The sequence below is a fragment of the Eriocheir sinensis genome, unplaced genomic scaffold (assembly GCF_024679095.1).
Source record: "Eriocheir sinensis breed Jianghai 21 unplaced genomic scaffold, ASM2467909v1 Scaffold24, whole genome shotgun sequence".
Lineage (NCBI taxonomy): Eukaryota > Metazoa > Arthropoda > Malacostraca > Decapoda > Varunidae > Eriocheir > Eriocheir sinensis.
This window is the reverse complement of record NW_026111543.1, coordinates 1,419,769-1,432,363: the sequence shown is the minus strand read 5'-3', so window position 1 is coordinate 1,432,363 and position 12,595 is coordinate 1,419,769. Positions and strand designations below refer to the sequence as shown.

At 48.3% G+C, this 12,595-nt stretch overlaps 1 protein-coding gene across 1 annotated transcript; it reads right to left on the bottom strand.

Annotated features, from left to right (window-relative positions):
• Window positions 1–531: 531 nt before the first annotated feature.
• LOC126991108 (uncharacterized) lies at window positions 532–11,288 on the bottom strand. Its single transcript, XM_050849803.1, has 2 exons — window positions 9,881–11,288; window positions 532–1,071 (listed from the first exon to the last, which is right to left on the bottom strand). Exon 1 carries the CDS (start codon window positions 10,515–10,517, stop codon window positions 9,939–9,941), a length of 579 nt encoding a protein of 192 aa, XP_050705760.1. The 5' UTR covers window positions 10,518–11,288; the 3' UTR covers window positions 532–1,071; window positions 9,881–9,938.
• Window positions 11,289–12,595: the final 1,307 nt, after the last annotated feature.

Below are 12,595 nucleotides of genomic sequence, written 5' to 3'. Positions count from 1 at the left end.
AAGGCTGACCTGACCAGGGCTACAGCAGGTCACACAGGGCTGTCACCTACCAAAACAACCCTCGCTTATCATCACCACAAGCTCTTTAGTGGGTGTGCGTTTAGGGCGGGGTGTGGTGGTAATTACAACATTTCTAGCACATCCAGCCTGGTTTTGACAAGCCAGCAGACGTGTTTAGGTTACAAGGGGGGTACTTTTCCACGCAGGCTCTTCCCTTTCTTCACCCCGGAGCTCGCAGTCTCTCTCTCTCTCTCATGTACCTTTAAGGAAGAAAGGGCCATGGAAATTTTACAGTAAAGAGAGAAATAAGAGGAAATTACTACCCTTAACTTACACTACTGGTAACCTAAGCTGTGGGGGAAAATGACTTCATTACATAAGAACATAGAAATACTTATTCCTGCTTTGGTCAGTATATGATGCTCTTTATTATGGGGATGCTGCTATTTTACAGAAACCGTGCGCTGAATGGATGACTTTTTAATTTTAATGCACGTCACGACCTGCCCCGGCATCAGTTGGTAAATAATGCGTAGTACTGTTAATGGTTATCCAGCACACAGCTAGGTGGGCAATATTGTTGTCATATATATTACCCATGAATTATTACCTCATAAAACCTAACGTGTGCCGCTGATGCAATACATTGTCCGAGGTGTGATCGGATCGCTAGGAAGTTTAGTGTTATTTAATTCTAACCTAACCTAATGAACAAGACCTAACATGACACCTGACTGACCTGTGTCTCTGCCAGAATACAATGGCTGTTATAAAACTTTTCACATTTTTTTCAGAAGTTTTCAATATTCTGTAAGCTGTTAGTTAGTATTAAGATACTAACATAATGTATTAAACCTCCTGTGAAACGTCGCTAATATGTATATTGTATACCACCGTCAGGGTAAGTGTCAGGGAGGGATTTTTAAGTGTCTTCCACCAAATTGTCTGAGGTGGTGGGCACTTTTTTCCTTATATATATGATGAGTGTATTTACTCATGAGAATATTGTTTACATGAGTTAGTTTACTTTTTACAACTCTTAAGCTGAATTACAATTATTAGATTTAAAACCTCAATTCCACCAAGTTATAAATACTGTTAATCTTATAGCTCAGTTCAAATTACAGCTACTCTTCCTCGCACTCGGTCTCCTCGCTTTGCGCGGTGCCAGCCGCACGAGCAGCCTCCCGCCCCGGGCCTCCACCACCTGTGGCTTCGCGACGGGCGGCCTCGTGAGCACAACACATGGCCCTCAGGGCGTCGACACTGCCGATTGAGTCACACGCCTGGTACACTTGTTGCCTCAGTGTCACGTCACGGAGGACTCCCATTAACTTTCTAAGCGACAAGTACTCCAACAAATCTGTGCTACGCTGTCGGCACTTAAAGGCACAGTCTGTCGCTTTCTGTGTGCACTTGGTTATGTACTCACTGACACACTCCTGCTCCTGCCTCGCTCCAAAGAACTCTGCCCACTGCACTGCCTGTGTATATGGCCGAAGGACGAGCTTGCCGATGGCGTCCAAGGCCGTTGGTAGAGTCAGGGTGCTCCACTGGTCCATAGTGAAGCGTGCGTCCATGGCCCAATGCAGGGCAGGGACGCATTGGAGCCTGATGTGTTGCACTGCCTCCTGTGGCAGCCAGCACTCCATGGACCTCCTCCGTGACTTAAAGGCAGCTGGCGACATCTCCAGCTCGCACTTCTCTGGAGCGGAGGCTGGTGACGGCCGGGGAGGAGTGGTCAGTTAGTAGGTCCAGACTTCCGTTCACTGTGCCATGTAAGATGTCTGGCTAAGGAAATGCAGGGCGTGTGTGCTCCCGTTTACTGAGTGAGTCAATAACTGACAGAGGTTCGCCTCGCGGGTGCGGGCGCAGGCAGAAAACATCTCGTACATCCAACAGGAACCCCCTTATATGGGCGGTTGCCTACGTCACTATACGTCGTTACTACGTCATAACCATTGACTTTACACATAAGGCACTGAGGGTGCACTCTATGATATGGTCACATCCTCATAAGTACATAAGAGTGAATATTCCTGAGTATTCTACATGGCTTGGGTTTACATGATTCTCGTCCTTTAGCGTGGTGCTGTCGTTGGGTGAAGTGGGTGGTTTCCGGCAGAGCTATGTGGTGGCCTGAGACGCCCCTTTTTACTTCCTGTGTGTTTCCATAATGGTTTGTTCTTCACACTGTCGCCTCGCTGTGCTGTGTTCTTCAAATTGTTCTTGTTATTAGATGAATTCTACCGTTCATCATCACTTTCTTCTTCTTTGTTTATTTGTGGTGCTCGTACTGGGTCAGGAGGTGTTACTGCATCTGTGTTGGTAGATGTAGTGCCCTGCGGGGCACCACAAGTGCCTGCCTGCCTTTCACAGCCTTCCTCTTCGTGTGTGTGTGTGTGTGTGTGTGTGTGTGTGTGTGTGTGTGTTGTGTTGACTCTTATTTTCTTTTATTTTTTCTTCCTAACTGTTTTCCTGTCAACAGTGTCCAGAGGAAGGAAAGAAGAGAGAAAGGAAGGAAGTGAGTGGACAGCTTTTGGTGGCTTTTTCTTTGGTCAGGTCAGGTCAGGTCAGGGGCCGGGACATGCAGCTTTTTTTCCTTGTCGTCAGAAGAGTGTTCTGGCTACACCTGTCAGTGTTAGATTGGAATTATAAGAACCAGAAATTTGTAAGAAAAGTTTTTGAGGAAACAGTTTTGTTGTTTGGAAGAAGAATGTGATGACTCTGTGAACCAGTCCTCCACCTCCTCCTCCTCCTCCTGAGGTGGCTTATAGCAGCACATGTAGTGTGCCGGGCTGCACTGTGTTGTCAGTCTGGGCAGCAGCAGTGTTCTGGGCTCATCCACTCATTGTAATGTTGGTTTTTCAGAGCGGTGGCACTGCCCGGCACTTCCTCAAGAAGGCTCTCCTGCCCCTGACTGGCTGGTGTGACAGTCTGCTGCTTCTTGGTGAGTGTAAGATGTCCGGCTAAGGAAACGCAGGGCGTGTGTGCTCCCGTGTGGGAAGTGAGCTATTTCCAGCCAGCTGGCAAGCCTGTCGGCGTAGGCCATGTACATGTGTCCTTCGTGCTGGAACATGTCGGCCACCGTCTGCTGGAACGGGTACTCAGGGGGCGGCGTCATCGCCAGCGTTTCTGCGGGCTGCGATGGGGCGCGTGTTTCGCATTCTGTGCATGCGGAGCGGTGGTGCCGCAGGTCCCCCTCAATCCCCGGCCAGTATACACACTGCCTCGCCCTCCGCAGCATGGAACCGAGGCCCTGGTGGCTGGCGTGTAGGTTTGCTGCTACCTGCTGTCGGAGAGCTTCGGGGATGACGAGGCGCACGTACCCCTGGTCAAACATGTATGTCACTACGTCGTGCATCACTGCCAGCCTGTCCCTCACCCCATAGAAGGGACGCAGGGATGCCACTTCTTGTGCTTTATGCTGGTGCCAGTCACCCGCCATGACCTTGGCGACTAACATCTGGTACGTCGGGTCGTCGGCGGCCTTCCGCTTGACCTCCTCTTCGTCCACCACGCGTCCCTCCCGATCGGTGCAGGCTACGACTGCGGCGGCGACTGCCCCGATGATATCCTCGTCCGAGTCGAGGTCCGCTGTTGTCGGGGGTGCCCTGAGAGCTGGGTAGCGGGACAGAAAGTCGGCGGTGTTGCTCTTCCCAGGGAGGTATTTGATTTGGAATCGGAACTGTAGTGTTCGTTCCTTGAGCCTGAAGAGCCTGGGGTTGACAACGCTCGTCAGAGCTGTCTCCTAGGAGCTTCACAAGGGGGCGGTGGTCGGTCACGATGGTGAGGTTTGGGCATCCCAGCAGGAACAACCTCGCCTTTTGGAGGCACCACGCCACCGCCAGAGCCTCCCCTTCCACAGCTGCGTATCCAGCCTCGGCGGTGGTGAGGTGCCGGCTGCCGCACAGGGCCAGGTGCCACCCGCCCTTACAGCAGTATGGGGCGGAGGCCGATGCACAACTGCAGTACTGCTGGAGGATGACGAATCCGATGCCATCTCGGCTCCAGTCGGTGATGGCAGCGGTGGGGGTTTTATCGTGTACGTCAGACCGTCCTTGGCCAGCTGGCATAGAGTGTCCTGGGCTTGGCGGAATTTCTACTGAAGCTGGTCTTCCAAGTACACGTGTCTTCCGGTTGGTTTCTTCAGTAACTCCCGGAAGGCGTTCATGATCGGCGGTGGCGAGGAAGGGGCGAGCTGGTTTACGAAGCCATACCACGATCTGATGTCCGCGATGGATGGCTTGCCCGGCATGTGGAAGCCCCTGACGTGGAAGGCTGACGTGGGCGTACGGGCGTGATCTTAAGTGTCTTCCTCTGTGAGAAAATAAGGATATATATTGGTCATGGCGGGCTGGGGGCAGATGCTTAGCCCGTAACATAGTTTTCGTTTTCACGGCTAAAATAGATCTTTCCTGCACTAGTCTCATGTACCCGTGGGCACGGGCGTGGAAGGCTAATGGGAGTAGGTGGAATTCGTAATTAGGTCATGTTCGATGTCGAAGAATGGGTAAATGGGGTCAGTAAATTGCGTGGTGATAATTAAAGGGGGCGGGGGATAATGGTAATGGAGGGGGGGCTAATGGGTGTTGGTGAAACTCGAAAATGGATCATGTGAGGTGTCAAATACTGGAATAATGGGGTCAGTAAATTGCGTGGTGATAATGAGAGGGGGCGGGGGTTAATGGTAATGGGGGGGGAGGGCTAATGGGTGTAGGTGAAACTCGAAAATGGATCATGTGAGGTGTCAAATACTGGAATAATGGGGTCAGTAAATTGCGTGGTGATAATGAGAAGGGCGGGGTTAATGATAATGGGGGGATGCTAATGGGTGTAGTTGGATTTCGTAATTAGGTGATGTTAGGTGTCGAATAATGGGTAAATGGGGTCAGTAAATTGCGTGGTGATAATTAAAGGGGGGGGGATAACGTTAATGGAGGGGCTAATGGGTGTAGGGAAACTCGAAATGGATCATGTGAGGTGTCAAATACTGGAATAATGGGGTCAGTAAATTGCGTGGTGATAATGAGAGGGGGCGGGGGTTAATGGTAATGGGGAGGGCTAATGGGTAGGTGGATTTCGTAATTAGGTGAGGTTCGGTGTCGAATGATGGGTAAATGGGGTCATTAAATTGCGTGGTGATAATTAAAGGGGCGGGGTTAATGGTAATTGGGGGGCTAATGGGAGTAGGTGAAACTCGAAAATGGATCATGTGAGGTGTCAAATACTGGGTAAATGGGGTCAGTAAATTGCGTGGTGATAATCAGAGGGGGCGGGGGTGAATGGTAATGGGGGGGGGTGCAATTGGGTGTAGGTGGAATTAATAATTCGTTCATGTTCGGTGTCGAATAATGGGTAGATGGGGACATAAAATTGCGGGGTGATAATTAAAGGGGCGGGGTTAATGGTAATGGGGGGCTAATGAGTAGGTAAAACTCGAAAATAGGTCATGTGAGGTGTCAAATACTGGGTTAAGGGGGTCAGTAAATTGAGTAGTGATAATCAGATGGGGCGGGGGTTAATGGTAATGGGGGGGGGCTAATGGGAGTAGGTGGAATTCGTAATTTGGTCATGTTCGGTGTCGAATAATGGGTAAATGGGAACAATAAATTGCGTGGTGATAATTAAAGGGGGCGGGGGTTAATGGTAATGGGGGGGCTAATGGGAGTGTGTGGAATTCGTAATTAGGTCATGTTCAGTGTCGAGTAATGGGTAAATGGGGACAGTAAATTGCGTGGTGATGATTAAAGGGGGCGGGGGCTAATGGTAATGGAGGGGGGCGAATGGGAGTACATGAAACTCGAAAATGGGTCATGTGAGGTGTCAAATACTGGGTTAATGGGGTCAGTAAATTGCGTGGTGATAATCAGTGGGGCGGGGTTGATAGTAATGGGGGGCTAATGGGAGTAGGTGGAATTCGTAATTTGGTCATGTTCGGTGTCGAATAATGGGTAAACGGGGAGAGTAAATTGCGTGGTGATAATTAATGGGGGCTGGGGTTAATGGTAATGGGGTGGGGCTAATGGGAGTAGGTGGATTTCGTAATTAGGTCATATTCGGTGTTGAGTAATGGGTAAATGGGGTCAGTAAATTGCGTGGTGATAATTAAAGGTGGCGGGGGCTAATGGGTGTAGGTGAAACTCGAAAATAGGTCATTTGAGGTGTCAAATACTGGGTTAAAGGGGTCAGTAAATTGCGTGGTGATGATCAGAGGGGGCGGGGGTTGATGGCAATGGGGGGGGGCTAATGGGAGTAGGTGAAATTCGTAATTAGGTCATGTTCGGTGTCGAATAAGGGGTAAATGGGGACAGTAAATTGCGTGGTGATAAATAAAGGGGGCAGGGATTAATAGTAAATGGGGGCTAATGGGAGTAGGTAGAATTTGTAATAAGGTCATGTTCTTTTCTTTTCCTGTCATTTTCTGTTGTTTTCTGTTGTTTTCCGTTGTTTTTCTGCTGTTTTCTGTTGTTTTTTTGTAGTTTTCTGTTTTCTGTTGCTTTCTGTTGTATGTTGTTTTCTATTGTTTATTGTTTTTCTGTTGTTTTCCTGTTGTTTGCTGTTGTTTTTTTGTTTTCTGTTGTTTTTTGTAGTTTTTCTTTTGTTTTCTGTTGTTTTTTTGTTTTCTGTTGTTTTCTCTTGTTTTTCTGTTTTCTGTTGTTTTCCTGTTGTTTTCTGTTATTTTTCTGTTGTTTTCTGTTGTTTTTTGTAGTTTTTCTGTTGTTTCCTGTTTTTTCTGTTGGTTTCTGATGTTTTCTATTGTTTTTATGTTTTCTGTTTTTTTCTGTTGTTTTCTGTTGTTTTTTGTTTTCTGTTGTTTTCGGTTGTTTTTCTGTTGTTTTCTGTTATTTTTCTGTTCTCTTCTGTTGTTTTCTGCTGTTTTTCTGTTGTTTTCGGTTGTTTTTCTGTTGTTTTCTTACGTTTTCTGTTGTTTTTCTTTTGCTTTCTGTTGATTTTCTATTGTTTTCTTTTGTTTTATGTTGTTTTTCTGTTATTTTCTGTTGTTTTTGGTTGTTTTTTTGTTGTTTTCTTTTGTTTTCTGTTGTTTTTCTTTTGCTTTCTGTTGTTTTCCGTTATTTTTCTGTTGTTTTCTAATGTTTTCTGTTGTTTTCTGTTCTTTTCTTTTGTTTTTCTGTTGTTTCCTGTTGTTTTTCTTTTGTTTCCTGTTGTTTTTCTGTTGTTTCCTGTTGTTATTCTGTTGTTTCCTGTTGTTTCTTGTTGTTTTCTGTTGTTTCCTGTTGTTTTCTGTTCTATTCTGTTGTATTCTGTTGTATTTTAATGTATTCTGTTCTATTCCGTTGTTTTTTGTTGTATTCTGTTGTATTGGAATGTATTCTGTTGTCTATTCTGTTGTATTCCAGTGGTGTCATCAGAATTGGTGTACGTTTAGAAATAAGGGACGTTTATACATTTTTATCATTGACTTGGAAAAAACATGAACGTTTGCTAAATTATGGGCGAACGGCTTAGAGTTGCCTCGTGCAATATCAGGTAATGTGGCCCAAATACTGACCACTGGGGGGCGTGGACTATTACAACATAATTTAGAGGTGTGCCGGCAGGTGTGTGAGGTGCCAGGTCAGGTGTGCCAGCGTTAGTTACCCCGTTAGGAGCGATTCTAACACCCGCGTCATCGGGGCCCGCCGGACCTGAGCCCATCACCGTACAGACAGTTTTTCTTACGTTGTGTCACAAATTATCATTTGCAAGAGTCGCCACAACGCCCCACGCATTCACTGTCGATGGGGAAAGGCTTGCCTACACTGGCGTTAGCGTAGATGATGCAATATTGCAGAAAACAAGCTCAAATGTTCTCGGCGGGGCGGGGCGGGGCAGTTTGACATTCACCTCGTAACAAAATTTTCGTCTTCACGGCTAAAATACATCTTTCCTGCACTACTCTCATATATCCACGTGTGCACGGGCGTGGAAGGCTGACGTGGGTGTTCGGGCGTGATCTTAAGTGTCTTCCTTTTTGAGAAAATAAGGATATATATTTTTCGTGGCGGGTTTGGGAAGTAACCTAGCCCGTAACATATTTTTTTCGTTTTCACGGCTAAAATACATCTTTCCTGCACTACTCTCATATATCCACGTATGCACGGGCGTGGAAGGCTGTCGTGGAAATCGAACTCGGGCTCTCTCGTTTGTGAGCCGAGTGTGCTAACCACTGCACCACGAAGCCCCCTGCTGGGTTGGGGGAGGGGTGGGGGGCGGTTAGTTTGCATATGTGGACATTTTTTGTGGTGTGTAGTGGGCTGGTGTAATAGTGGTTTAGGTCTGGTAATTCCTTGTATTTTACAGAAACCACTACATGCGTGAGATGACCCGACCCGCCCCGCCCCAACCAACCATCATGACCTGCCCGCCCCCTGGCATACATTGGTAAGAAATGCCTGCTGTTAATGGATATTCCAGTCCATAGCTATGTGGGGTGTGTTGTTATATATACCCTTGATTTGCATCCCTTTACTGTAAGATTCAAAACAATTCTAACCTAACCTTGGGAGTAGGAGTTAGGTAGCATATTAGCTTTGCATACCAATTTTGAGACACTGACTGTTCATTTCTGATAAATATATGATGCCTGTTATTATTTATAAGGTTATAGTTTCCAGAAACCCCTAAATGACCGACTCTTCCATGCCTGAGATGACCCGCCCTGCCCTGCGTCATGACCTCCCGGCATACATTGGTAAGAAATGCATACCACTGTTGATGGTTACACAAGCCCATAGCTGTGTGAGGGGTGATTTTTTCTCATTTTTCTTGCTTAGAGGGACCATTACGAAACATGATCCCTCGCTGCTACCGCCGGGTCAATAAAAAAAGAAAACTAACCTAATCTAACCCCGTCTGAGAATTTACTCTGAAAATTTCTCGTATTCCATTTGTACCTTGATTCCTTGGTACTACTTATTTCTGCTTTGGTCAGTATATGATGCTCTTTATTATGGGGATGCTGCTATTTTACAGAAACCGTGCGCTGAATGGGTGACTTTTCAATGCTGGAGGTCCACTCCCTGACCCCCCGCCCTGCCCCGCCTCGCATGTCACGACCTGCCCCTGCGTCAGTTGGTAAGTAATGCATAGTACTGTTAATGGTTATCCAGCACACAGCTAGGTGGGCAATATTGTTGTCATATATATTACCCATGAGCTGGTTCTGTTTAAAGCAAGAATTATTATCTCATAAAACCTAACGTGTGCCGCTGATGCAATACATTGTCCGAGGTGTGATCGGATCGCTAGGAAGTTTAGTGTTATTTAATTCTAACCTAACCTAATGAACAAGACCTAACATGACACCTGACTGACCTGTGTCTCTGCCAGAATACAATGGCTGTTATAAAACTTTTCGGTTTTTTTTTCAGAAGTTTTCAATATTCTGTAAGCTGTTAGTTAGTATTAATGAAATGCCAGAATTTTCTCTTCACAACACTCCCACACGACAAACCGCGTGTAACGAAACACACGAAATTAATCCAGACAAGGAAAGGTTTGCCGGCGCCAGGGATCGAACCCACGACCAGCGTAACGGGAGAGCTACTCCTTTACCAGTCGGCCAAAGAGGTACCCCCCTGGCTAAGTGGGTTATGCGAGGCTCGCCCATCAGGCAAGTCGTGTCACTACATTAAGATACTAACATAATGTATTAAACCTCCTGTGAAACGTCGCTAATATGTATATTGTATACCCTTACCACCGTCAGGGTATGTGTCAGGAGGATTTTAAGTGTCTTCCACCAAATTGTCTGAGGTGGTGGGCACTTTTTTCCTTATATATATGATGAGTGTATTTACTCATGAGAATATTGTTTACATGAGTTAGTTTACTTTTTACAACTCTTAAGCTGAATTAAAATTATTAGATTTAAAACCTCAATTCCACCAACAGTTATAAATACTGTTAATCTTATAGCTCAGTTCAAATTACAGCTACTCTTCCTCGCACTCGGTCTCCTCGCTTTGCGCGGTGCCAGCCGCACGAGCAGCCTCCCGCCCCGGGCCTCCACCACCTGTGGTGTCGCGACGGGCGGCCTCGTGAGCACAACACATGGCCCTCAGGGCGTCGACACTGCCGATTGAGTCACACGCCTGGTACACTTGTTGCCTCAGTGTCACGTCACGGAGGACTCCCATTAACTTTCTAAGCGACAAGTACTCCGACAAATCTGTGCTACGCTGTTGGCACTTAAAGGCACAGTCTGTCGCTTTCTGTGTGCACTTGGTTATGTACTCACTGACACACTCCTGCTCCTGCCTCACTCCAAAGAACTCTGCCCACTGCACTGCCTGTGTATATGGCCGAAGGACGAGCTTGCCGATGGCGTCCAAGGCCGTGGGTGGAGTCAGGGTGCTCCACTGGTCCATAGTGAAGCGTGCGTCCAGGGCCCAATGCAGGGCAGGGACGCATTGGAGCCTGACGTGTTGCACTGCCTCCTGTGGCGGCCACCTGCACAGAAGCAGCCAGCACTCCATGGACCTCCTCCGTGACTTAAAGGCGGCTGGCGACATCTCCAGCTCGCACTTCTCTGGAGCGGAGGCTGGTGACGGCCGGGGAGGAGTGGTCAGTTAGTAGGTCCAGACTTCCGTTCACTGTGCCATGTAAGATGTCTGGCTAAGGAAATGCAGGGCGTGTGTGCTCCCGTTTACTGAGTGAGTCAATAACTGACAGAGGTTCGCCTCGCGGGTGCGGGCGCAGGCAGAATACATCTCGTACATCCAACAGGAACCCCCTTATATGGGCGGTTGCCTACGTCACTATACGTCATTACTACGTCATAACCATTGACTTTACACATAAGGCACTGAGGGTGCACTCTATGATATGGTTACATCCTCATAAGTACATAAGAGTGAATATTCATGAGTAGTCTACATGGCTTGGGTTTACATGATTCTCGTCCTTTAGCGTGGTGCTGTCGTTGGGTGAAGTGGGTGGTTTCCGGCAGAGCTATGTGGTGGCCTGAGACGCCCCTTTTTACTCCCTGTGTGTTTCCATGATGGTTTGTTCTTCACACTGTCGCCTCGCTGTGCTGTGTTCTTCAAATTGTTCTTGTTATTAGATGAATTCTACCGTTCATCATCGCTTTCTTCTTCTTTATTTATTTGTGGTGCTCATACTGGGTCAGGAGGTGTTACTGCATCTGTGTTGGTAGATGTAGTGCCCTGCGGGGCACCACAAGTGCCTGCCTGCCTTTCACAGCCTTCCTCTTCGTGTGTGTGTGTGTGTGTGTGTGTGTGTGTTGTGTTGACTCTTATTTTCTTTTATTTTTTCTTCCTAACTGTTTTCCTGTCAACAGAGTGTCCAGAGGAAGGAAAGAAGAGAGAAAGGAAGGAAGTGAGTGGACAGCTTTTGGTGGCTTTTTCTTTGGTCAGGTCAGGTCAGGTCAGGGGCCGGGACATGCAGCTTTTTTTCCTTGTCCTCAGAAGAGTGTTCTGGCCACACCTGTCAGTGTTAGATTGGAATTATAAGAACCAGAAATTTGTAAGAAAAGTTTTTGAGGAAACAGTTTTGTTGTTTGGAAGAAGAATGTCATGACTCTGTGAACCAGTCCTCCACCTCCTCCTCCTCCTCCTGAGGTGGCTTATAGCAGCACGTGTAGTGTGCCGGGCTGCACTGTGTTGTCAGTCTGGGCAGCAGCAGTGTTCTGGGCTCATCCACTCATTGTAATGTTGGTTTTTCAGAGCGGTGGCACTGCCCGGCACTTCCTCAAGAAGGCTCTCCTGCCCCTGACTGGCTGGTGTGACAGTCTGCTGCTTCTTGGTGAGTGTAAGATGTCCGGCTAAGGAAACGCAGGGCGTGTGTGCTCCCGTGTGGGAAGTGAGCTATTTCCAGCCAGCTGGCAAGCCTGTCGGCGTAGGCCATGTACATGTGTCCTTCGTGCTGGAACATGTCGGCCACCGTCTGCTGGAACGGGTACTCAGGGGGCGGCGTCATCGCCAGCGTTTCTGCGGGCTGCGATGGGGCGCGTGTTTCGCATTCTGTGCATGCGGAGCGGTGGTGCAGGTCCCCTCAATCCCCAGTATACACACTGCCTCGCCCTCCGCAGCATGGAACCGAGGCCCTGGTGGCTGGCGTGTAGGTTTGCTGCTACCTGCTGTCGGAGAGCTTCGGGGATGACGAGGCGCACGTACCCCTGGTCAAACATGTATGTCACTACGTCGTGCATCACTGCCAGCCTGTCCCTCGCCCCATAGAAGGGACGCAGGGATGCCACTTCTTGTGCTTTATGCTGGTGCCAGTCACCCGCCATGACCTTAGCGACTAACATCTGGTACGTCGGGTCGTCGGCGGCCTTCCGCTTGACCTCCTCTTCGTCCACCACGCGTCCCTCCCGATCGGTGCAGGCTATGACTGCGGCGGCGACTGCCCCGATGATATCCTCGCCCGAGTCGAGGTCCGCTGTTGTCGGGGGTGCCCTGAGAGCTGGGTAGCGGGACAGAAAGTCGGCGGCGGTGTTGCTCTTCCCAGGGAGGTATTTGATTTGGAATCGGAACTGTAGTGTTCGTTCCTTGAGCCTGAAGAGCCTGGGGTTGACAACGCTCGTCAGAGCTGTCTCCTAGGAGCTTCACAAGGGGGCGGTGGTCGG